This window comes from Dama dama, chromosome 15 (assembly GCF_033118175.1).
Source record: "Dama dama isolate Ldn47 chromosome 15, ASM3311817v1, whole genome shotgun sequence".
Lineage (NCBI taxonomy): Eukaryota > Metazoa > Chordata > Mammalia > Artiodactyla > Cervidae > Dama > Dama dama.
This window is the reverse complement of record NC_083695.1, coordinates 21,904,780-21,931,644: the sequence shown is the minus strand read 5'-3', so window position 1 is coordinate 21,931,644 and position 26,865 is coordinate 21,904,780. Positions and strand designations below refer to the sequence as shown.

Sequence of the window (26,865 nt, the reverse complement as noted above, 5' to 3'; positions counted from 1 at the left end):
GGAGCCTAGTTGGCTACAGTCCATAGGGTCGTAAAGAGTCAGACATGACTAAAGCAATGTAGCATAGCATAGACATTATAGGGTGGGCAGGATAGCCAGGCTTGTCTGTGCGTGAGCATCCTTGAATAGAAAAAATTCATTTCTGGCACAGAATAATGGCTGCAAACCCGGAGTAAACATATCATTGGGCTACAGGTTGAAGATCCTTTTCTTAAATAAAAAATTCTGATGTGTGCATTTTTTACTCATATAGAACATGGACAAAAAAGAAAAAAATTCACCACAAGAAAAACAATTTCTGAAGTCCCCCACCCTTCTAAATATTTGAAATGTTTCCAGGAATTGTGTTTGGTTCCTGCATGCATGCCATCTCTGGAATTCATTTTTCAAGGACCCAGACTGAACAGAATTGAGATACAGGGATTTATTTATGTTTTCTAATGGCCATAGATAATCAAGAATGTCACAGTTATTTCTCAGGAGCATTATAACCTGGTGAACCCATTAACTTCAACACAAGTAAGCATAAGAACAGACTGAGTCATCTCTCTAACGGCTCTAACAGCTCCTGAACAAATGGAATCCCCTACATTTTCCTAATTCTATGGTTCTTAAAAGACCATGGCTGAGTAATTCTACTTGTGACACAACTCTGTTAACTATCCTGATCACATTCTGAGCCTTATAATGACGAGGATGTACAGCACATACCATCTGAGATACACACTGTGAAATCTGTTCATGGTTTTTGCTAAGAGTTGACAAGTTTAAAAATACATTGTAGGAAAATTACTCATGGTTGTGGAGGAAGATGGGAGAAAAGTGCCAAATGAGCTTTTAATGAGGACTTCTCAGTGTGAACATATGTAAAAAGAACCTTTGGATAGAGGCATTGTGATAAACAAAAATGATCAAGCTAAGCTCTTAAGAAAACTTACAGGTATAAGATCATGGTGTTTACATGTACAATGAACAGCTCATTCATGAAGAACCAGCTTGGTTCCCCAGAAACATTCCAGCTAGACAAAACATACCAACACATTAGTCATAAATATAGTTTTATTATTGTAATATTTCATAATCTAAAAACCTTTATTTAAAATCCAGGAACAGAATATTCCAACTTCCATACAACAAAATGACCCTGCAGAATACCGGAAAACAGTGTCTAAGTAGTCTGAACTTTTCAGTTAAGAATCTGTAACCCTGTTTGGGAAAAGAGAATGAAAGCAGGTTGAAACAAAGACTTCCTCCTTACAAAACAAATAATAAAATTAGATCCATTCTTCAGTTTAAACTCTAACATGTTTTCCTAGAAAACTTTGGTTGACTTCTTAAAAAAATCAACTCTGAGGTTGACTACCTATGAGGACAAAGAATGCATTTAAAAATAACACCCAAGTGGGACATGGCACAAGGCTCAGGCCATGGCAGGTAAACGGGATATCCTTTAGACTGAGGTGGCTCGCATGTTTCAAAACCAAATTTATGTCTCTAAGGAAGCACAATATACACAGTGCATTTCCTTATATAAGGATCAGAATTTAGTTACAACTTAAAAAAATTTTAATATAATAAACCTTAAAATCATTTGTCTTGCATAATGTCCACAGAGTAGATACGACATTACAGTGCTTTCTGAAGATCACTGGGTACCACTGTCAGAGAGAGCTGTCATGCCCTCAAGGCATATTAAATGAAAACTGAAAACATAAGTTACATTAAATAAAATGGGAGAAAAATTTGGCTTATACTACCTTTAAAAGCAAACTGCTGCATTACACACACACATTATGGGACAAAGAGCATGCAGTACAACAAACCAGTCAGATTTTTAGTATGTAAAAGGTAAGTGCAGTCATGGTATAAACATCAATAATAAATAACCTTGGAAGAGGTTAATTCTCCAAATAAATAGTTATTTTAACATTACAGTTTTTACAGTGTTATCCTAACAGTGATATTCACAGCAAAGTTTTTTACCACTTGATAATTGCCTATACACCACGTGAAAGGCCTATCCCCATGAGTTGAAAGTCAAGTGAAAACTCAAAAATCAACATTTCACCATGATAGGCTCAAAGTATTTGTATAAGTTACACTTTTCAATTTACTGGCATTTTACGTAATTGCTTCGTTACCTATTTTTAATGCACTGCTAATCAGATGCTTATTGCAGTAACAATCATAATCCTACTAATGTTAACTAGGTTAAGCTTTAATTTCTAAAATCAGAGAATTCAATTTACATAAACAATATATAGTTTAAAAATCACCCACCACCAACACACACCTTTTTCATGAGTATTTAAAAATAAGTTATTAATATACCTGACATATACATTTTGCATTTGTTATACATATATGTATATAGTTGTGGACAGAATTGTTCTCGTTTCCAAAGGAATGTCAGCACTTATAAACTCTGCAGGAGACCTGATGATATTGCTAAATTTTAAAAAGTAACACAGAAATTTATTCTTGAAGAAAACTGTAAAGCAGGAGGTTCATGACAGATGGTTCTTTATGGAAACAAAGGCCATTTTAGGGAGCCAGAGAGGGGAGGATGATTTCAGACTCTGGATCCCGCATGCATTGTTTATTTCAGAAATCACTTTAGAAAGCCATATACAACAAATACATCAGATACTTGGCTGAAAGGTAAGAACGTGTATTTTAGTCATAAATTGCCACAGAAGCAGCAAGAGATGGAAAAGTCAGGCCAGCAAGGAGAAAGTCATGCCTGTAGCTGACAGAGAGGTTGCTGACAAACCAACCCCCTCGCCCCCCCCCACCGCCCCCCGCACCGCCCCGGGGAAGCGGGTCTTAGGAAAGAGCTGAGTAACATCTGTGGTGTCTCCGGGTGGCTTGCAAAGCACTAAACGTGTGGTCCACTGGTATCCAAGCATTGTGACCCTGAACTGCTGACGGGTGCTGATCATAAAGGTTTTACTGCCCTCCGCAACCTCAGAAGTAGAAGCAGCTATTAAGATAGAGGCTGGCAGCACAGTCTTAGAGTACAGAATACTCAGCCAAGGAAGAAAGCAGAGAGGCACCTAAATAAGAATGAAAATACATCCAGGGAAACAAAAAACCTGAATTGAACAAACTGGAAAACAGTCTGTCGAGATGACAACTGAAGTCTAACGGAATGAGTCCTTGAAGCAACCCTAACACTGGAATCTCGATTAACCAGAATTCTCGGGAAAACAAGAAGCTTTATTTTGGAGGCTCCCAAATTAATTGAGGGTGAGGTTAAAAACAAAAATATTTTTATTTCATAGAACTTTACAGGGCCAATTATTTTAAGAGCTGGAGTTAGCTTCATTTTACTAAAACTTTGGAATAAGACTGATTTCATTTTTTTAAAAACAATTCTGTAATCTGCCTCCTGCTTCCAAAAGGGACTTGTAAAAAAGTCTGGTTCACTGAGATTCCCATTTGTTAAATTCTGGTTAATCCAGGTGCCCATATTGACATGAAATATGTTTTATGATGCAGTGTGTCCAAAAGGACACTACTGATGGCCCCTAGAACATATTTCCCAAAGCCCAGTGATGTGGTTCAGAACCACCCACCCTTTTAGATGATGTTCACAATCGCTGTCGGCTTTTTTTTGGCCATTTTGGGTCTGATGTTGCCTTTCCGGCCAAACCCCAGAGGCTCCCCTTTCTTTGCTGGTCTGCAGAGTTCTCTTGGGGACTCGGTCTGCTCATGCAGGGACTTAGCAGGCTGCATGCTGGCTCTGTCATCCTTGGCTTTTTTCATCCTTCCTTTTGGATGGAAATGGGTCTTGAGATCAGGGTGGTTACACACAGAATGCAGGTGTCCTCGGCTTCTATAGATGGTTGTGGGAGGAGGTAGATAAAAAGAAAGATTTTAAATCCTTAAAAGAATAAAAACTACTCATGGCACAATCACTCCTACATGCTAAGGTGGCAATAATGCTACCAGTAAAACAAGTAATACATTGTGTACTGATACTTTTCCTTCCATATTGATACGATGGCCTTCATGAAAATGATCTCATGATACTAAATTCCCAGGGAGATATTACTAGTCTTATTTACCAGTGATAGAACCTGAGGCGTGGAAAACCTAAATGACTATTGAGGGTAACACACAGTGGTCTATGGAGAAGATGAGACCAGAACCTATACCTTTTGACTATTTAAGTGACTTCTAGGGGATTCAAACAAATCTGGAGTACAGCTATCATAAAGTATATGATTCACAGTATAAATTTATGTATAAAATATATATCAGTGTGCACACCACATTAATAGCACTATAGAGTTATATGACTACACTGTAGCACAATACGAGAAAGTTCTATTACACAATACTTTAAAAAGACTCCTGTGATACCATCATACTGCCATATACTCATAGACCATTAGCATAAAAGTCACACCCACATTTTTAGAAAGGTAAATAAGCAGGTAAATTTTCACCTGAAGCTCTCAAATCCATTTATATTATAGATACCATAAAAAGTGCAACAGGAAGGCATATTATGCAAACATTAATCAAATGGTCTAAGTATAAAAAGATATACATACAGGCATTTGGGTTTCCTATTTGAGGAGATATCTGTAAGCTGAAGGAAAACAAATAAGACAAAATATTACTTCACTTAAAGGTTGGGTTTGGTTTTATAAAAATCCTCCTTATGTTTTTAAGAAACTGTATTCCCATTAAGGAAGCCAATGACCGTTATCAGGAGCACTGCCCATGGCACATGCATCACTGCAGTGAACAAGAATGGTTCGTGCTCAGCTCTGCTTACTCAGGAAGCCTCTGTGGCTCCCTGTTCTGAGAATTCCAAGAAGCCAGTATCAGCAGATCCCAAAAATTTCAAAAAGTTAAACAGCCCCTCAAGAGAACAACATGTGAAGAAACATGTTTTTAAAAACTGGAATGATGTGCCATTATTTCTTGATTGATTCAGGCTGTATTTGCAGCTAATTTACACAGCTACGACCGGTCACAGCGTATCAACTAAAGGGGAAATTGGCACAAAATGTTTATTGCCTAAAATACATCATTTCTAAAATGAGAGCATAGGAAAACCCAACTCCACAACTGTCCTGAGGCCATCTATCATTGAGATAATTTTCCACTCTCAGTGAAATATCTGCATGCACTTTTGTGGCTGGGCTCAGAATACCGTTTGAAGAATAAATTGATAATTATCATTTTGTGCTCCAGATGTCACCAAACACTTTATAAGCAAGTGTATTTTTAGTGTATTCCCAAGCTTCAGTTCCCAACCTCCCGCATGCAGCCTTCAACTAAAAGAAGTGCTGTCACATGAACAGGCAGACTGACAGAAGAAGAGGGTGACAAAGAGAATGTGGAGGAAGGGCCATCTAGGCCCAGTGTGGCCAACATCCACCCCCGCTATACTCAAATCACCCAAAAAACCAAACCTGGAATAACAGGATCTTCCTCCAAGTTTTCTGTATGCAGCTTAAGCCACAGACAGGGGAAAATCAGAAAGGTTTCTTAAACAGACTTCTTGGTGCCCAAGAAGGTGAGATGGAATTCCTGCCTTCTGCCTTGGGACACAATTGAATGTCACATTATTGCCAACCCTGTCCACGCTGGCTGGGTTTGGCATGGGATTAGTAAATGTGAACAGAAAAAGGCACCTTCCTTGCACGAGTGTCCTGAGGTCTTGTAATATACAAAGAAGTGGGAACAGACGGCTCCAGCAAACACCAGACTGGCAGCTTCTAGGAACCCCGGAGGCATCAGCATTTCAATCTCTTTCCTCCAGTCCACCCATGACCCCTGCTCCAACTGGCTGGGCTCCTTGAACGGATTTCAGTGCATCTATAAACTGTACAAACTTACAGGGTTTTTCTTCCTTTAAATACTTTCCTACTTAAAAAAAATCATATTATTGAGGTATAACAAAATGTTTTCAACTTTATGTGTGTATGTAAACATATAATGTGATGATTTGCTGCATATGTGTACATAATTCCCTTTGGAATTCTATTCAAAAATGTCTGTGTGTGTGTCTGCACCCGCAGGTACATACACACACATGGTCCCTTACTGGGGAAAAGGCCAACAGTGATCTGACGGATTATGAGGCTTGTGGGTGGAGGTGGTGCCTGTTATCACAGGCACCAAAGAATTCCCTCTGCTCTCCTCCCTGTGAACACAAGAGGCCAGTGTTCCTTCTGGATCCACAGCTGTAGGCAGATGGAAATGCTCTTCCCACTCAGTCAATCCACCTACCTCCATTTTCTCCTGGTCCAACTACTCTCTTTTTATTTAGGGAGAGAAGGGTATGCCGATGGGTATCAAGAGAGGCCCTGGTCAACATTTCTGGTTGAAAAAAAATATAAATAACCTTGTACTGAGAGCCAATCTAAGTACTTCTAAAGCACAAACATGGTGTCTCAGGTCATGACAGGTTTTGGGAAACTGGAAACCTAGCCCTCCTCCAACTTCCCTTTCTGTATATACCCAACTTTTTAGGTCAAAACCATGAATTCATTCTTGACTCCTCAGTTTCCCTCACCAGCTCAATCTAATCCTTCATTCAGGCCAACTGGTCCTGTCAATTCTCCTCCAAGAACATACCCTATACCTTTTATTTCTACTTTGGCTCTATCTGAGCTGCTGTCCCCTCTCATCGGCCACAGCATAACCCATCTCGCATTCTTGCATCCCTCCATCAGGTCCCCCAGAGCAGCAGAGTGATTCTGCTAAAACATAGATCATCTCCTACTTAAAACCTTCCAACGGTTTTCCCATGTGTGATGGAACAGATCCATACTCCTTATACGACCAGGAAGCTCCTGCCTGGTCTGGACCCCTCCTGCCTCTCCGACTTATCTCCCGCCACTCAGATGTGCCAAGCCTATTCCCTCCTGAGGCAGCTGCACTTTCTATTTCTCTGCCCAGAATGTTCCACTTCCAAATTTTCCAGAACTGCCTCCTTGCCATTCAGATCACAGTGCAAATGCTGCCTTCTCAGCAGGGCTTTTCTCGAAAGCTTTTTGCTAAAGCTAAAGTGACCATCTCAAACATGTCATCTTACTTTATTCTTCACAGCAGTTACTCACTATACGGAATTATCTTCCTTATGTGTTTGCTTACTGTGTGTCCCTCCTCCGAGACCAGGGACTTCATCGATCTCGTTCACAGCAGTTTCCTCAGCACCCAGTAAGCGATGCATCCCCAATAAATATGGTAATAAATTACTGCTAGTACTAATTTAGCAACCTGCAGGAAATAAATGCAATGCTTAAAATAAGATTATCCAAGCTATTTCATGACCTTCTATTTGAGCAGGTCTGTGAGTAATTCTGGCAGATGGTATAGTAGGTCACTTTGTGTCTAATTCGACAGCATGTTTCAGAGCATACAGACAAATTATCTGAGTAAGCACATTGCATTTTTAGAAATCAGCCAGGTGAAAAAGAACATAAATGCTCAAGGGGATTAATGCCGAAACATTATTTCAGAAAAGGTGCTAATTGTGAGGGGGAAGGAAATTTTTCTAGTGCACAAAAGAATCTGAAGGCTAGAAAGAATCAAGTTACACGTCAATCTAGAAATGTCATTACTCTCTTGAGGAGTAATGAGAAAAAGAGGGAAGAGGAGAGAGGGAGGGAGGGAGGAAAGGAAGAAGGGAGGTGAAGAGGCCGTGTTGTTTCTGCAGAGCAGCCTTGGTGGAAATGGGGAGAGCCAGCCAGGCTGGGGATGGCCTTCCCCAGGGTTCTGGAGGAGGGAGTTTAGGTGCTGGGAGTTGAAAGTTCTGCTTCACTCTAGGGTGCACCCGGACAAGAAGCTCTCCCAGGCAGAGCTGAGGCTCCAGAGGCCTGCACCTTCTCTAAGCTGGACCAAACAGGTTACTACAGATATGACCCTTAGCTTATCCTGAGAAAAGTTTCCAAGTTCTTCCATGTATCCACAGCCACAGATACACAGAGAGGCCAGACTGAGTAGTTAGATTACATCAAAGACATGGTAAATGTATTTTATTATGAGAAATAGACTAAGTAAAAAGGAAAAATGGTTTTAGGATTCGTAGACTGCCATAACATGGCACATTATGGCCCAGAGTAGAGTTGAGAGGACTATACGTGAAAACAGGGGAAACCACATCTGCCCATTCTTTCAGAAATCAAACAGCTCATCCTTGACACCTCTCAGGGTGATGTGTGCTCCCTCCAAAAGTCAGTGATCAAGCCCTACTTCCTCCTTGACTTTGTACTTTCCTGCTATCTGTGTCTCTCCCTCTGGTCTTACTTCTTTCATCAACCTGCATTTCATTTCGTTCCTCCTTTGTTTATTTAATCATGTTTCCTGTTAAATCTTGGCTTCCAGATTGCTCAACCTAAATTTTTCAATCAACCAACGGCAACCTTACTAATCTTTTGGTTAGCATAAATGTTTCCTATTTTTCTTATCCTCATTTCAGGGTTAGTAAAAGAATCATTTTTAAATCTTCTGAGAAGATGGTAAGGGTAAATAAAATTCAATTGATGATGAATATGTTATAAATAAACCACTTTAGGTTTTCAAAAATCCATTCTTTGGCTTTGTTGTTTATACCATCAAGGAAACTGTATAGAAGGTAAATGTGACCACCCACATCCCTCATCTGAAGCGTGCTTATTTGTAAACCACCCACCTCCCACCCTCCCTCCAAAGAGACCAGGCAACCTTGATCAAGCCACTTATGAGAGTTGGACCTTCATCTATATTCAGGGTTCTCATTTGGGCTCTGGGGATTTCTTAAGTCCCTGCAACCGTATGTAAAATTGTATGCAAAATCCCATTATATAATACCACTGGGGAATTTTGCTTAGTCTTTTCGAAAATCTACTTAAAGAATGTTTCACCTACAGAGACTACCAACAAGTGTTTCCCTTCCTATTAAGGGGGGGGGAAAGTGATTAAATCTTTCACTAACTAAAAAGCATGAAAGTTTTCAGATGATTCCTTGATGAGCTCAAAAACAGGATAATATTAATAACTTCCTATCCACCTGACACATGATTGGGACAAATGATTTCTTTGGATACTTCAAACTGTTATGCTGCAACATAAAAGTACTTCTACCACCTCAGCCTAATGTGGAGTTGGAGGTGAAGAACCGGAGATCACGCATCCAGGGTCTCACTTACTCCCAGGTGTCCTAGACTCACCTGTATCACTTCCTCAACACAGACGTGGCTGGGGCAATGCTTTCAAACGATGTCTAGAAAATTCCTGCAAGTCATTCCCCAGCACCTTTTCCTTCTGTCCTTGGCCCCACCTGACAGATCACCACCCTCACTCCAGGCCCGCAGGGCTCACCGCGTGCTCTCGGGAGTCCCCGCAGAGGCCGGCCCCCTGCTGGCTGTGATAGTACTCCAACTGCTTTTCCGCCAGCTCCACCCGGTGCAGCAGATTCTCTATGAAGTCCTGGAGCCGAGCTTTTCCTTGAACCTCCTTCTCAGCTGCTGTTTCCAGGAAATGGTTGAACGTAACCACCTCTCTGCAAGGCAACCATGTCAGAACACAGAATGGAGAACTGAGACAGGAACTCATTCATTCAATGAATATTTACTGAGAGCCTCCCTGCCGGGCACTGCCCTATGAAGCATGGCCACGTGTGTTGTGCTCAGTCACCTCAGCTGTGTCTGACTCTTTGCGACTCCATGGGCCACAGCCTGTCAGGCCCCCCGTCTATGGGATTTTCTCAGCAAGAATACTGGAGTGGGCTGTGAATTCTTTCATTCAACTCATATTTACTAAGAGCCTACTATGTGTCAGGCACTGCCCTACATAGTATGGCCGTAGCCATGATAGAAGACATAAAATTACATTTTAGTGATTGATTGCATTTAGAGGTTACATTTTAGTAGAAGATAGTCACTATAAGATAAACTTACGTCAGTTGGTGATAAGTGCTAAGGAGGAAATGGAAACTGGGTGCAAGGGGACAAAGAGTGACAGAGGAAGGAAAGGAATAAGAGATACTGTAGACAGCAAAGTCAGAACCTCCTTTTGGATGGGGCAGTGTTTGAATGGACACCAGGAAGCAAGAACAGCCAAGAAGACAGCTGGGAAGAGCACGCCGGACCCTCAGTGGGAACATGCAGAATGGTCTGAGGTACAGAACAGAGCGGGGGAAGGGGAGAACAGCTGAGGCCGGGACCAGGTAGGGTCTCACAGGTCAGCACGAGGACTCCAGATTTTATTATGAGACGGGAAACCACGGGCCACTTTTGAGAAAAGTTCTGTCCTATATTTTAAAAGTCTGGCTATTAGGGAAGAAAAGACTACAGGTAGGGAAGTATGGAAGCAAGATGCCACACTGAGCACCAGAGCATATAAAATAGCATATGTCCAATAGTGTATTTTGAGCTAAGAATGAAACAGTCCAAGAACTGCCATCTTGAGGTAGATCCAAGGTGTGTTGGGGAAGCTACTGTGGCTGACATAGGAGAAGCAATGTGCAGGCTGCCCCTCCCTAAAAAGCTGAACAAAATACCTTCATCTACATAATTCATTGTGATTCACAAATCCAGAAAATTTTTAATAACTATATTACTATTATATATCTTATTTCTAATGCAAGTATGAAAATAATACTTCCCTGAGTTACAACTAAATAAGTTCTTTATTAAAAATTCAAGCACATTAAATAATGTAGAAATAAATAATGAAGAAAATATCACCTAAAATCCCATCATCCTAAGACCATCACCATTTACATTTGGTAATCGCCCTCACAAACATCTCTACAAACACACACACACACACTAATCAGCAGTACCAGTAGGTATACAGTACCACAATTTTCTCATTTGATTTGCCTCACTCAGTAAGAAATCATGAAGATCTTTCTGGCCATCCTCTTTGTGTGTTGTGTCACACCCACTGGAGCAAATGAATTCAATAATTTCACTACTTGTTGGATACAATATTTATGTGTCTTTGAACTCTCAACCTTCAAGGAGTGATCCCTCATTTTTCTGGCCATGTTCTACTCATGCAGAACCAAGATTCTAAAGAATCTGATCATTGTCCCCTAAACCTCTTTCATTTTAGATTAACAAATCCTATTTTTTTAATCTAACCTCAGGCATTTGTTCTAGATAGTCAATTAAATTCCATTCCTTCTCCGAATCTTCTCAGCCTCTACTTGATTTTTATTTTCTGCTAAGCTCCATAATTTCTTGAGAGTAGAACTTCATGGATGTTCAGCTCAGGAAGTCAGTTTCACAGGTCTCTGCCAAATAATTGGTGGCGACTTCCAACTCCTTTATTCTGTACAACTAGTCAGGAGGCCACTTTTACAATTAGTAATGACTTTTCTCTCACAAATATAGTACATCATACTTTGCCATACTGAAAAGTTTCTGATAGTTCCTACAGAGTCAAGCATCTCTGCAAAACTTTCAGAATTATGTATTTATATAAACAGAAAAAGAGACTGGTTCTAACAATGCTTCACTCCAAAAACTGCTCATCAAACTTGTTCTATCCTACCCAGATCAAATATAAACTCAGAGCCCATAAGAATTCCATTATCTTTCAGTAGCTAAGAAGTATTCACATATAAGAAGTAACAGTCCTTTTGGAAAGTTCTCTTTTGTAATTAAGTTCCAATTTTATTTCCAGATGTTTCCCTATGAGCCCTGAATAGAAGATATACACTTTCCAAACTGTTCAAGCCACAGAGAGAAGCCAGTTTTCAAGTTCTGCTGTCATTTGCCTTTGCTCTGCCTCCTAGGTGAGTCACAAAAGGCTAACCAGCAGCAAAACAGTGAGGGTCCATTCAGGTGTCACATCCAGCCCTGTCATGGTTCTTAGTTATAGTAGAGAACCTTTGGATGGAACATCTTCATACGGCTCAAAAGCACCACCAAAAACAAAGCCCAGGAAATGGCTACTCCTTCCTCTTTCCAAAATCAAGGCTTCAATTTATGTGGAATCAAGCCCATAATAAAGAGTCCTCTACATAGAGAGTGATATTCAGGATAACTGACTCTTGAAGCATCTCCACACTGGTATTAAAGGAGAAACAACTAGAAACCCACAACCCTCTCACCACCAAAACCGAAAACGTAGGAAAAAGAGCCAGTGTATTTTTTCAGTTTATTTTGGTTTAAATATTTACTATATTTATCTCATTACAGAAGTATTTCACATTTATTATGAGAAATATAAAAAGTGATCTATGGAAGACCCAACTGAGCAGAAGCTCAATCAGCTTTTTGCTTTAACTCCATCATAACATGACACATAATACTCAGTAAATATTTATCATAATCAATGTTTAAAAAGGACAAAGAAGAAACAAAATGTGACCCATAGTCCCATAACCCAGAGGTCACTACTGTCAACATTCTGGTGTATTTTTTTTCCAGTCTTTTTTTTTTTTTCTTTGCATATTTACTATTCTTGGGCTCTCAAGCTATACAGTTTACAATATAGGACATCAGTATTTGACAGCTTAATCCCACAGGATCAACGTCTCAAAAGCAAGAAAAGAAATCTGAATGCAATGCAGCTTATGATTGTGGCTGTATTTTTACATCAAGTGATGTTTTATAACTGGTTTCATATAAAACTTTTTTATTTCATATAAAACTTTTCAAAACATTAATGCCACTAGTTGATTGTGGAGTGTTATGTCATGTTGTAAAAAAGCAGGATCTTTTTCTAACCTCCCTCATCCAATTATCTTGTGCCCTAAAGCTAAGAAGTTAATACCCTTTTTTCCAAACAACTTGGCATCAATACTAACCTAATTTCAGTTTATGGATGTTTCACATCAACTAAGAAAAAAAAAATGATGATTTAATTCTAAAAGAGAAGTTACACGAGAAAAGGGCTGGAGAAGTTCATCATACTGAGACTGTGTTTGGGTATCTGTATTAGATAAAAACAGGAATAAAACCTGGTGATTAACTGTGGAATAATACGTGTGCACAACTTCACATCCCCCTTTTCACATCCTGTTCAGTCTGGATTAACAATATCCAGAAACACCTCTTATTTCCCCAAGGAATCTTGTGAATTTCCTGAATGAAAAAGAAAGAGCTTTTAACTACTTTGCATTTGTACTTTTTCAAATAATTATACTCCTAACAGTAAAAGATCCACTCAGTTCAAGACAGACCAATGGATTTCAATGGAGGGGCGGAGGAAATGTTTGTTCAGTGGTGTGGTTTCAGATTCCACACTGCAATTAACCTTTGAGAAACTACCAATTGTCAAGCTTTGGCACAGTATCAAAGCAGAATAGCCACCATTCTCTCAAAAGGCTATTAACGTACCTCTCCACTTTCCTACTACCTATCTGTGTGAGACTAGATTTCCTTCATCTACTTCAACCAAAACAACAAATTTGCAACAGATTAAAAGCAGAACTAATGAAGTTCAGCTGCCTCCTGTTAAGCCAGACAGTGAAAGTATTTCCAAAATTTCGAAAACAATACCATTCTTTTCACTAAACTGTTTTGGGGAAAATTGTTCTTTGAAATATTTTCATTGTGTAAAACAAGTAATGGATTAATATTGTTGTTTTTATATGAATTAATAAGTGTCCTTTTTACTTTCCTAAATTTTAATTTTTAATATAGCAAACCTTGATAGATAAAACCTACACAGAGAAAAGTTTCTTGGGGTCCTCAGATGTTTTAAGAGTGTAGGGCAAGTCAGGCCAAAGAGTTTGAGAACTGCTGCCATGCCATGTACAGTTCAGTTCAGTCGCTCAGTCAGGTCTGACTCTTTATGACGCCATGGACCACAGCACGCCAGGCCTCCCTGTCCATCACTAACTCCCGGAGTTTACACAAACTCATGTCCATTGAGTCAGTGATGCCATCTAACCATCTCATCCTTTGTTGTCCCCTTCTCCTCTCGCATTCAATCTTTCCCAGCATCAGGGTCTTTTCAAATGAGTCAGCTCTTTGCATCATATGGCCAAGTATTGGAGTATCAGCTTCAGCATCAGTCCTTCCAATGAACACCCAGGACTGATCTCCTTTAGGATGGACTGGTTGGATCTCCTTACAATCCAAGGGACTCTCAAGAGTCTTCTCCAACACCACAGTTCAAAAGCATCAATTCTTCAGCGCTCAGCTTTATAGTCCAACCCTCACATCCATACATGACTACTGGAAAACCCATAGCCTTGACTAGATGCACCTTTGTTGGAAAAGTAATGTGTCTGCTTTTTAATATGCTGTCTAGGTTGGTCATAACTTTTCTTCCAAGGAGTAAGCGTCTTTTTATTTCATGGCTGCAGTGATCATCTGCAGTGATTTTGGAGCGCCCAAAAATAGTCAGCCATTGACTGTTTCCACTGTTTCTCCATCTATTTGCCATGAAGTGATGGGACTGGATGCCATGATTTTTTTTTTCTATTGTTGAGTTTTAAGCCAACTTTTTCACTCTCCTCTTTCACTTCTTTTATCAAGAGGCTCCTTAGTTCTTCTTCACTTTCTGCCATAAAGGTGGTGTCATCTGCATATCTGAGGCTATTGATATTTCTCCCAGCAATCTTGATTCCAGCTTGCGCTTCCTCCAGCCCAGCATTTCTCATGATGTACTCTACCTATAAGTTAAATAAGCACGGTGACAATATATAGCCTTGACGTATTCCTTTTCCTATTTGGAACCAGTCTGTTGATACGTGTCCAATTCTAACTATTGCTTCCTGACCTGCATACAGATTTCTCAAGAGGCGGGTCAGGTGGTCTGGTATTCAGAATTTTCCACAGTTTATTGTGATCCTCACAGTCAAAGGCTTTGGCATAGTAAATAAAGCAGAAATGGATGTTTTTCTGGAATTCTCTTGCTTTTTTGATGATCCAGCAGATGTTGGCAATTTGATCTCTGGTTCCTCTGCCTTTTCTAAAACCAGCTTGAACATCTGGAAGTTCACGGTTCACATATTGTTGAAGCCTAGCTTGGAGAATTTTTAGCATTACTTTACTAGTGTATGAGATGAGTGCAATTGTGCAGTAGTTTGAGCATTCTTTGGCATTGCCTTTCTTTGGGATTGGAATGAAAACTGACCTTTTCCAGTCCTGTGGCCACTGCTGAGTTTTCCAAATTTGCTGGCATATTGAGTGCAACACTTTCACAGCATCATGTTTTAGCTCAACTGGAATTCCATCACCTCTGCTAGCTTTGTTCATAGTGATGCTTCCTAAGGCACACTTGACTTCACATTCCAGGATGTCTGGCTATAGGTGAGTGATCACACCATCGTAATTATCTGGGTTGTGAAGATCATTTTTGTACAGTTCTTCTGTGTATTCTTGCCACCTCTTCGTAATGTCTTCTGCTTCTGTTAGGTCCATACCATTTCTGTCCTTTATCGAACCTATCTTTGCATGAAATGTTCCCTTGATATCTCTGATTTTCTTGAAGAGATCTCTAGTCTTTCCCATTCTATTGTTTTCCTCTATTTCTTTGCATTGATTGCTGAGGAAGGCTTTCTTATCTCTTCTGGCTATTCTTTGGAACTCTGCATTCAAATGGGAATATCTTTCCTTTTCTCCTTTGCTTTTTGCTTCTCTTCTTTTCACAGCTATTTGTAAGGCCTCCTCAGACAACCATTTTGCCTTTTTGCATTTCTTTTTCTTGGGGATGGTCTTGATCCCTGTCTCCTATACAATGTCACGAACCTCCGTCCATAGTTCATCAGGCACTCTTTCTATCAGATCTAGTCCCTTAAATGTATTTCTCACTTCCACTGTATAATCATTAGGGATTTGATTTAGGTCATACCTGAATGGTCTAGTGGTTTTCCCTACTTTCTTCAATTTACACCTGAATTTGGCAATACCATGTACAGTGCATGCTAAGTCACTGCACTCATCTCTGACTCTTTGCGATCCTATGGACTGGAGCCCAACAGGGTCTTATGTCCACTGGAATTCTCCAGGCAAGAGTACTCGAGTGTGTTGCCATTTCGTTCTCTAGCAGATTTTCCCAATCCAGGGATCGAATCCACATCTCTTATGTCTCTTGCATTGGCAGGTGGGTTCTTTAATACTAACGCCACCGGGGAAGCCCTACCATATACACAGTGATCCTAAATCTCAGAACTCAGACGAGGGTGGACAAAACAGGCTAGAACCCTGGCACAATGCAGCCAGAATCCCTAAATGTATTTATTCCACTATTCAGTAACTCAGCAAACATTTACTGAATGCTGCCAGGTATCAGGCTTAGTGCAAGGGCATTTATGAACCAGTGGCCGTCCTCATGGAGCTTACTGTCTAACCGAGGGGTCAGTCAACTTTTTCTGTAAAGGGCCAGGAGGTAAATATTTTAACCTCTGCAATTCATATGGTCTCTGTTGCAACTATTCCAGCCTGCCTAGCACAAAAAAGCCACAGAGGCTGCCTATCAATACAACTTCACTTATGGACACTGAATTTTGAACTTTATGTAATTTTCAAATGTCATGAATTATTATTTGCCTTTTGAATTTTTTTCAAGCATTCAAAAAAAGAAAACTATTCTTAGCGCAGGGGCTCCACAAAAGCAGGTGGTGGGCTGGATCCAGCTGTGGTAAGGCAGACTCCCCACATAGTGGGGAAGCAGACATTAAAAGAAACAAACATGAAGTTACAAAGCTGAATGTAACTAAGAAAAAGAGTAACAACATGATGCTATCAGAAAGCAGAGTAAAAGCCGTGTGGTTTTAAGTTCTCAACACTGACTCAGAATACAGTGCAAAGCTGGAAGGCCAGATGAGAAGATAAGGGCAAACCTGAAATTCAACCCAGGTGTGGGTGCAGACCAGCTCTGGGAAAATTAACTGATTCTAGGCTGCTTCCAGCCCTATTTTTGACTTACTATTTACTTATTTTTTTAAAGGTTAAATATGATTGAAATCAAGATTTTAAGCTTCAATGAAAAATACTTTTATTTAAAGCAATATCTGATACTAAAGGAAAAAGATACCAGTATATAGTATAAGGAACTGGCCTGAAGCTCGTTATCATGCTGAATGATTTGCAGACCTAGAAATCTGTCGGTATCCTGAGATGCACAGGTGTTCAGAAACAAACTCTAGAAGGAGGCATGAAGGGAAGAAGCCCCTTCAGTACAAAATTTTATTTAGAAAGAAATATTTGTTCACTCATGCACTCATTCACTTGCAGGATAGCTGTAAGCTCTAAACTATAGGTAATACTTCATTTTACTACAGATTGAATCCCTTCAGAAGTAGGTTAAAGATGGGTTAATTTCAGGAAAATACTGTCATGTGAACAACACACTCTAGAAGCAAGTGCAGAGACAGAGGGAAATGCATGTTAACGCTCCGTGGTGTTCACTGCAATTTTACACGGGCAGTGAACTGTGTGTTGTTAATGAGGGGCGGCACACTGATCATATCACCTGTTGTAATCTACTGTCAACAAACCATTTCCAGCTTTCATGGCCATCCTGAAAGCCTTCGGTTCACCTCGGGCCTCATAAGGCACATCACCTCCTCTCTGCTCCAGCATTAGTTCACTCCCCTCAGCCTCCAAGCCAGATGCTTACTTCTGCACAAGCTGTTCCCTCCACCCGGGTCCCTTCCCAGGCCCCCTCTTAATGATCCTCAGGCTCCCTAAATGTGGGCTAGGTGATCTGCTGTGTTCTCCCGCAGAACCGGGGAGCCTGTCACAGTCCACACTCTAGGGACTAGCTGTGCGGTCGACGCCATGAACCACAAAACCAGGGACTTCGGGGTCCTGGCCTGCTCCTTCACTGCGATTCCCACAGCACCCCACGTGAGACCAGAACACATCAGGGGCTCCACAAATTTCTGTTGAATGCATGAAATGTGTTATTAATAACGCCATCTTTAGTCAAAAATCTTTAACTGACTAAAAGATTCTGAGGTTTCTTTGTCTCTTTTTCCTGACAAGTACTGGGGCATAAAACAAGTAAGTGACCTACAACAAAGGTACCTGCTACAGAAATAGAGGTGGGATCTAAAATTGATGCCTCTTTTCCATTCTTAAACAACACTTTAACAGCTCCCATCCCAAGGGCAAAGCTCTACCCAGTTATTTAAATTTCATTTTGCATTACTGATTCATGAACCTCTTCAGAGGTATACGAAATGGTAAAAATACCCCTGGTTAAAAATAGCCTAGCTATTGATCACAGAGCACCTCAGACAGACGGTAATGTCACCCATGAGGCAAATCCTAAAACTAGAGCCGACTGCTTCCAAGTGCTAGAAGCCTGGCTGCTCGCTCAGAGCTCGGGGTCAGCTCCCGTGTCCCCGGCGGGGCCCACAAGGTGGAATCCACACCTGCTACACGTCAGGAGCCACATCACATTTCTACTCGGGTCAGCCCTGGGCCTCATCTTTCTTTTATGACCTCCTGGAACACACCAAAAAGAATACAATTCTAATTAAGGACTTTAAAAAAATAACTCTGAGAAGAAAGTCAAATTATTCTTATTTGCTCTAAATAGATCAAAACTCCATCCTAAGCCCCTCAGTCCAGACAGAGAGGGTGGTAGGGGAAGGGAGGACAGACATAAGAGACACATCAGGGGCTCCACAATTTCTGCTGAATGCAGGAAATGTGTTATTAATAACTCCATCTTTAGTCAAAAATCTTTAACTGACTAAAAGATTCTGAGGTTTGTCTCTTTTTCCAGACAAGTATTGGGGCATAAAACAAGTAAGTGACCTACAACAAAGGTACCTGCTACAGAAATAGAGGTGGGATCTCTTTTACAAAATTTGAAAATATGGGGGGTAGTCCTCCAAATCTTAGCAGAGATCTAAGAGGGCATGTTTGACATCCTGTTTTTTCCTACATTAGTCTGTAAGTCTGCACGGAGCACAGCCTGCATAGAGAGGACTCCATTTACATAAATGCATTAAAACATGGAGCAGACACCTCCCTGTCCCACTGAACTCTACATCTAACATGATTTTTCTAAGCCTGCTTCCTAGCTATGGGTCAGTCTGGAGACCAAGTTGCCCGCTCACTACTTTAGTTGATCAAAGATGGGAAAGATGGCTCAGCCGTGCAAAGCAAGTTACCAAGTCAAACTTGTCTTTCTAAGGACAGCATTCTACAGCGAGCTCTGGATAGAAACCTAAGTGGACATTCCTAGCTCAAGCCACCCCTGGATGTCTCTTTTCAACACACCCCTCATGATGTTTAATGACTTACCTGCTCATCTACTCCTGTCATAGAAGCAGGAGCTGGACTCCTCTCGTTATCACTGTATGACCAGAACCTAGAACAGTACCTGGCACTCAATAAAGAGTTGTCTTCTGGTTGACACCAGCCTGGGAAGAGGACAAATGATGCAGGAAGAAGGTAAAGGTCATATCTATGGCAGCTGGCAAGGGAGCAGTATGGAAACGACATGGAACTATAAAGAGTCCCCCTCACTGCCATCCAAGGCTGGCAGTGGCACATTCTCCACCCTGAGTGGGCATGGACATCTAGAGGGTCAAGTTCACAGCCCCTGTAGTAAGCTAGAAGTCCTGAGCTGGTGTTCCAGAAGCTTCATATCATAACTATACTGATGATGCTGCCATTCCCCATTTCCCAACACTTCTGATGCTAAATGATGTCACCCTGCCAGGCCTCTCAGCACAGCAGAGAAGTAAGCCCATTCCAAAACAGGCCAGATTTGGTATTACCTAAGTCTTGATGCTCTGGGCAAATATCCCATTTTCAAAAGTCTGGCTGAGGCACAGTGAATTAATGGAAAAGGCACTCAGCAGAGAGACAAGAAATTTGGGTTCCCATTTCAGCTTTGTTACTAAATTTTTGTCCCTGTCATTCTGCTGTTTCAGGCTTTATTTCTGACATGTGGTTTCTCCAGAACTAAAAGTACACAGTCCCCTCAGGGTTCATCTCTAATAGTCACCTCTCTGACGTCCTTCAGTGTCACTGTCCTCCGACCACCAATGCAAATCCCACCCTTCCTCCTCACTCTTCAGTGTGGCCTCAACACAAGGGAAAACCCTTTCTCTAATGTTCATCAACTTGAAACCGTGGTTTGTATTTAAGTACTGAGTTTAAACATGGATATGATTTATTCTTCCTATGTAGTATGGAAGCTTCTTAGGGAAAAGGACCAAGAATTTTATGTCCCTCCCCCACCCCCCACACACGCCTAGCACATCACAGGTGCTCGGTCAGGGCTTTCCAACCTTGCTAGCACGTGAGTATGGAAGTAAATTTAGGACTACTGCTATTACAGTGATGTTCTCCGAATCCCAGGTAACCAAATCAGCCAGGAGTCAGCTACAATCCAATCCATGTCATCTTTCTAATTAAGGGATACCCTACTGCAAGGTTGCCCAGGGTCGATTTACCTGATCACAGACAGTGCTACCTACAAGCTCTAAATATTCTGGGACAAGTAAATACAGTATCTGTTTGCATAAGACTTTTAAAGTTGCACAGACTGAAAACAATGGGCAGTTTCTTTCCTGGATGTGCACTCCAGAAATGGAGACACCTCTCTGTGGAGGTACAATGAGCCTTGCACAAAGTACAAAACTCTGCCAATTCAAACAATCTCTGTTACACAGCATACAGATGGCTTCTATATCCAAGTTGATTCAGCCTATAGAGGCCTCAAGGCAGAATCAGCCCTTAAGTCTTTTATTTCAGTATGAAAAAAAGGATTTTTTTTTTTTTTAACTTGGGCCATGCTGTGCAGCTTGTGAGATCCTAGTTCCCAAACAGAGACCAGAGATCAAATTGTGCCCTGTGCAGTGGAAGTCCAGTGTTTTAACCCCTGGACTACCAGGTAAGTCCCAAAAAAGAATTTTAAAGTTGAGGGGAAAATCCATAATCAAGAGAACCTCATGTGAATGTCAAAATACTAGAGGTCTGCTTATTTTTTAAACCAAATCTACCATCTGTGTCTTAAAGGGTCCCTGGAGTTTAAGTCCATTTCAAATGGGACTGTAACAACCTGCTTTTTCTCACAAATGAGCCTTGAGAGCTCAGGAGACCTGGGTTTGATCTCTGGGTTGGGAAGATCCCCTGAAGGAGGACATGCAACCCAGTCCAGTATTCTTAGCTGGGAAATCCTATGGACAGAGGAGCCTGGCGGGCTACAGTCCATGGGGTTGCAGGAGTTGGGAGACTTAGCGACTAAACAATAACAACAACCAACAGGAGAACACAGCTCCTGGTATGTTTGCTGGGCAAGCAGGGCCTTCCGTATAAGCTCACCTCTTTCCTTTGGTGGAAGGCCCAGCACTGTGAGGGAGTGGTGAGGAGGGAAGGAGCATGCCTGAGCCAGGCTGATCTGGTCAATCACCCTGGTTTCAATAGCATGACAAATGGACAGCTGGCTTGTTCTGCCCCCCACTCTGGGGTGGAGGCTGCTGGCTACAGTTGCTCTCTCAGACCAAGAATTCCACTGTCCTTCCTGGAAAGAACACTCTTTCAGTCCTATTTTATGTAAAGAAAGAGTGATTATTTGAGGCATGAATACAGAAATTAATGGGACAGGCCAAGTGAAGGCTTAACAAAATGAAGACTTTGTTCATCTAATGTTTAAAAGTTTAAGGCAGTTTCACTAAATTTTTACTTAAAGTGGTTTTTGTTCTGTTTTGGTCACTGCTCTTTTTCCCCTGGTAGTCCAAAACTGTCATGATAAAACTCAACTCATAATTTACCCTTAGGTATACACCCCAAAATGTGAACAAAGATATATGTACAAGGACGTTAACTGAGATGTTATTTTTTAATACCAAGAAAATGGAAGAAAACCCATGTATTCCTCGGTAGCAAACGGATTGGAGCAGTATGTGTCATGTTTCCACCGGGGAAAACACAGTAACTCTATAAGTGCATATAAAGTATGCACACAGGAAAGGTCCATAAGGATATCCACTGACCTAAACAGTGGCTGTCTCCAGAGAATGGGGTGGGGGATACCTGAAGAGGAGGTAGGACTTTTAACACATATAATTTCGCCCTGTTAAATTTTATTTTTACGAATATATTTAGTTTTCTAATTGGTCCTCTGGTAACAGCACTGGATTAACCAGATATAACATATTATCACTGCTGATTCATGCATGGCCCACTTTTATTTAAGTTATTTGACCAGTTATTTTTTAATAATAAAGCACCCTCGAACACAAAATGAAAGTTAGATCCTTGACAATAACCTAGATCTAACCATATGCTCCTCCCTACCAGTGTATTGTTTTCCCATGTTCCAGGCCACTACCACCCCAAAGCCCATCTCCATTATTACTTGTGTACTTAATAAATCAAACACGACAAATAAATAAATGCACACAGTTAACTTGGTAGCCTTTTAAACTGACTGCTCTCCCATCAAACAGAAATATCACAAATTTAACTCCATGGTTTTCTCTGCACATAAAGCAATGCCATCTGCCGTTTTTTCAGTGGTGCAGTCTTAGTCACCCTTGGTGCTATAGCAAGTCAAGGCACTAACTTCCCACCAGGAAACACCAAGAGCCAAGAGGGAAACATTTTTCAAAGGAGATCATTTCCATAGAAGCAAAGTAAATCAGTGCCTGATTCAAATCTGTCCTCACTACATGATTTAAATAAGTATCTAGTTGAGCAGTGCACTTTTTCTCCAGGCAGGCGGTAAGCATTTAGTAATAGCAAGTGATGATCTCTTTAATACATAGGGTTTCTCAGCCACTTACCAAGTAGAGGAAGCTTTAATTACTACATTTTAAGAGACAAACCAGATAGAAGAGTGCCAGAGGACAAAGAAAGCCTGAAATTAAGTCAATCTGTATAGCACACCTCAAATTATTTGAAAACCTTCCTTTTAGGCTGTTTCAGTCAATCAATTTTTACTTCCTTTGGTTCTATGAATTCTGAGCCTCCATTTAAAATTGAATCCAACATTCTGCATTTGGGATATAACACTGCATTGTTACATATACTTTTCTAGTTTGAGATGAAACCATACTTATTGATAAGGAAATGCTTTTCCAAGTATGATAATTTTTAAACTAATAGCTTTTCCGATCACCTGTAATTTATAAAAACCAGCGTCAACTCTGCAAGCAGGCACGACTTAGTCTAGTATTTTACAAAAAGAAAATTCTCAAACTTAAATCATAAAACTATGGCAATCTCAGATGCTTCCTCTGGGTTTCCTCATGTCTGCTTCTTTGAAATAAAAATTATTATTAATAGATTCTCAGCTACTAACATTTAATTAACACGGACAGGTAATACGAAATGGCTGAGAAGCAAAAATCATTTACATTTAGACCATATTTTTATATTTGAATAAGACAACATCTCATGTTCTTGATTTTATTACATGGAGATTGTCAAAAAGACAGAAAGGGTGCCCCAGCACTCCCTTTCTGCCTTCCCATTCAACTCACTACCCCTACCCTCCACACCCCCTACTCCACACACACACACACACACACACACACACATACCAGGAATGGATCCCACCATGGACAGAGGACACTTTTACGAAATGGCTAAGAAGCAAAAATCATTTACATTTAGACCATATTTTTATATTTGAATAAGACAACACCTCATGTTCTTGATTTTATTACATGGAGATTGTCAAAAAGACAGAAAGGGTGCCCCAGCACTCCCTTTCTGCCTTCCCATTCAACTCACTACCCCTACCTCCCCACCCCCTACTACACACACACACACACCCACACACACACACACACACCCCAGGAATGGATCCCACCATGGACAAGAGGACACTTTTAGTAGACATTTGTAGTAGTCTATAGTTTCTAAGGTGAGAAGGAATGCAATATTTTGACTTTCAGGTTGCTGAGCTGGAGACCATAGCAGAGACAGTAAAGAGAACTAAAAGCCTTATGTCTCCTACATTTTAACTATATCAGTGGGAGACTGCAGCAAGGTATCTGCAAGCAATTAAAACCAAACCATGCTTAATACTGGAATGTAACTTGGAAGCGGGTGGGAAGTGTCTAAAGCAAGGGGGCTGGCATCCATTTTCAATGCCACTTACTCTTCTTTCCTGAGAAGCTCCTCTTCGGATTCCATCAGGCGTTGCTTCAGGGCTGCGATCATCTCCACGGCCACATCCACCTGTCTGTTCAGGGCCCGCTCTCGTCTCTGAACTTCCTGCTTCTTCTGCGTCAGTTGCACAAATGCCGCCCGAATTTCCAACAGTTCAGCAGTTTTCTGGGCCAGCTCTTTGGTGAGTTTATCAATCCTCTTCTCTATGGTCCTGTCCACAGCCTCGACCATCCGACTGAACTTTTCTCTGACATGTGCCTCGAAAGCTGCTTTGGCGTCTGAGGTGGGCAGGCCCGGACTGGCCCTCGGTGCATCCGGCGAGTCTGCACGTAGGTCCACTGTAGCGTAGGTCTGCACGTAGGACACGGGCCTCTCTGCCACCATCTCGAATGGCTTCCTGTCCTTGGAGTGTTCGTGCGAAACACTATACAAGTTAACATAGCTCGGTTTCTGCCTTACTATGCTGCCACAGCTCTGCAATTTCCCCTGTTTCGGGGGCTCGGAGGAAGTGACCAGGTCTGTGTCTTTGAGAGATGGAAAGAGGCTGCATTTTGTCAAGAGGGTTCTCTCCTGGTAGCTGTGACTAAATTCCAGATGGGCCCTCAACGAGGACAGGCTTCGAAATCTGGTATGGTCCCCACACCTCGGGCAACGGAAGGGCAGGCACACAGCGACATTCTCAAAGGACTCCTGCCGGGGGTATCTGCTTTCCTCAAAGGCCTTCTGTTGCATTACTCTAAAAGTCCTGGGCAGGGGAGAATAAAACAGGTAGTTTGCATGTCTGTTTAAAAAAATGCTACTGAAATAATTGTTGCTGATCTCCACGGGGACAGAGGCTTTGAAATTCCAAATGACTTTTACATATAATAACTAATTAAAATTAAAACCTACAATCCATGGGCCAAATCCAAGAACATTCCACTCATTTCTATATTGTCTACTGCTGCTTTGCACTAAAGGATGGAGGTGAGCAGTTGAGACGGAGGCCCTATAGCAGGCTAATTCAAAATACTTACTACTTGGTCTTTACAGAAAAAGTTTGCCAACCCCTACTTAAGATAAAAAAAATGGGTATCATTCCCTTTTTACAGAGAAGGAAATTGGAGCAAGGAGGTAAAGCAATTAATCCAAGGCCAAATGGACAGTGTCAGATTCCCACATGGAATTCAACTTTCCTGCCCTCCAGAATTTAGTACAGTCACTGCAAAAACACGCACTATTTCACTGAGGACCCTGATGAGCATGAAAACAAAAGAAAAAAAAGAGAGAAACTCAAGTGAATTGTCAAAACAGGTCCTAAGACAGCAAACTCAGCAACCTTTCTCAAGTGAGGAAAGGTATCACTCAAACTAGGTGCAATGGCATTAAGCGCACAACCAGCTGAAAAAATTTCAGTCTGAGATTTCTGCCCTTAATTTTATTTTTAAATTATTGCTGTGATGATTTAAATCAAAGTGTTATCATAATAATGATGCTCCTCTAATACTCCAGATTTTACGGAAATCTGGAAACCCAGTGTATCAAATACTAAGTGGGGCCACAGGTAAGATTTTACTAAAACAGTGTTCTGGATGGATTTGTCTCCACTCTGATCCTGTTTTAACATGATGACCTCTAGGGTGGCCAAAGTTTGAACCATGTAGGTAACAGCATAACTCTTTTAGTTAAAGGGAAGTTCTGATTTCCTCGTAGAAATTTATTTTCTTGGCCCTAGCAACAGATGGCTGCTAGCAGCCCAATTCTACAGGCAGTGCATATCTAGTCCCTCCAGGAATGGTTTCTTAAATGTAAATAAGCACCGGGCCCCAAAGGGAGGGAGCCAAGGTCTTGGCTAAAAAGTACTATTACTGGGCCCTCAACCTCTTTGAAAGCAGAGGCGCCAGTGGTCCCCCCACAGTAGACAAAGCTTCCGTGTTAATAAGCCTCTGCCCCCAGAGAGGGGAACCTCTTCCTGTGCTACAGCAAGCTGCGTAACCACGCGTATTCTGGGGGCAGGAGGCCAGACGTGAAAGAAGGGGTACTAGAATGCCAGGGAGCAATGGGGAAGGAACGGCATCGCCGGATGGGGAAACCGGTGCCCAAGCACCCCGGGAGTGCGCAAGGTTTCAAGGGCCCAGCGGGGGCCCCAGTTCACGGGGTTGGCAGACAAGCCCTAATTTCCTCTGCCTTAAGCGCGGCAGGCTGGAAATGAGTGTGCCTCGGGGTCCCGGCTCTCCCCGCCCCAGCTGCTCTGCGTGCCAGCCCGCCGGTGCCAGAGTGGATACGTGCGCACACGAGTGCCCGCAGGCGGGGGCCGAGATGCCCAGCTCCCCGCCGTGGTGCGGGACGGGACCTGCTGCCCAGCCCGGACGGCCCCCTCTGCCGCGCCCCCTGGGCCGGGCCGCGGGCGCAGGTGCCCACTTACCCGACTTGTTGCTGCAGCTGCTGCTGCCGCCACGACGGTGCTACTGCTGCGGGAACGAAGCGGTTTTCAGCAGAGCCGTAAATCAGGCTGAGCGGGCCTGCTCTCACCCCCCGCGCACCGCCGCGCCGGGACCAAAGCGGCTTCCAGGGCGGAGCGTGGCGCGTGCCAGCGGGGGCGGCGTGCGCGGTTTCCGGGACCCCGCGCGCGGAGAGAGCTTTCGCCTCGGGGGTCCCGGACCAACGTGGTCCCGCGGGGGACACCCCAGCTCTTCCCGGCTGCCGAGAGCACCGTCTGCCCTCTCCCAGCCGCGGAGCGGGATGGGGCTCAGGATTCCACTGACATCACCGGGAGAAGTGCCGGGATCTCTTCCCCCTCCGGGGGAGGAAGGGGGAAAGCGTGCCAGCCTCTGGAGCGCTGCGCTTTCTGCAGGCCCTGGCAGGGTTTGTTTGGACTTTACAG

General features: G+C 42.1%; 1 protein-coding gene across 1 annotated transcript; it reads right to left on the bottom strand.

Annotated features, from left to right (window-relative positions):
- Positions 1-1,041: 1,041 nt before the first annotated feature.
- On the bottom strand, positions 1,042-26,865 carry ZNF365 (zinc finger protein 365). The gene is made up of 5 exons (XM_061161611.1): positions 26,407-26,865; positions 23,992-24,747; positions 9,328-9,508; positions 4,563-4,600; positions 1,042-3,838 (listed from the first exon to the last, which is right to left on the bottom strand). The coding sequence occupies exons 2-5, from the start codon at positions 24,732-24,734 to the stop codon at positions 3,583-3,585; spliced, it is 1,218 nt and encodes a 405-aa protein (XP_061017594.1). The 5' UTR covers positions 24,735-24,747; positions 26,407-26,865; the 3' UTR covers positions 1,042-3,582.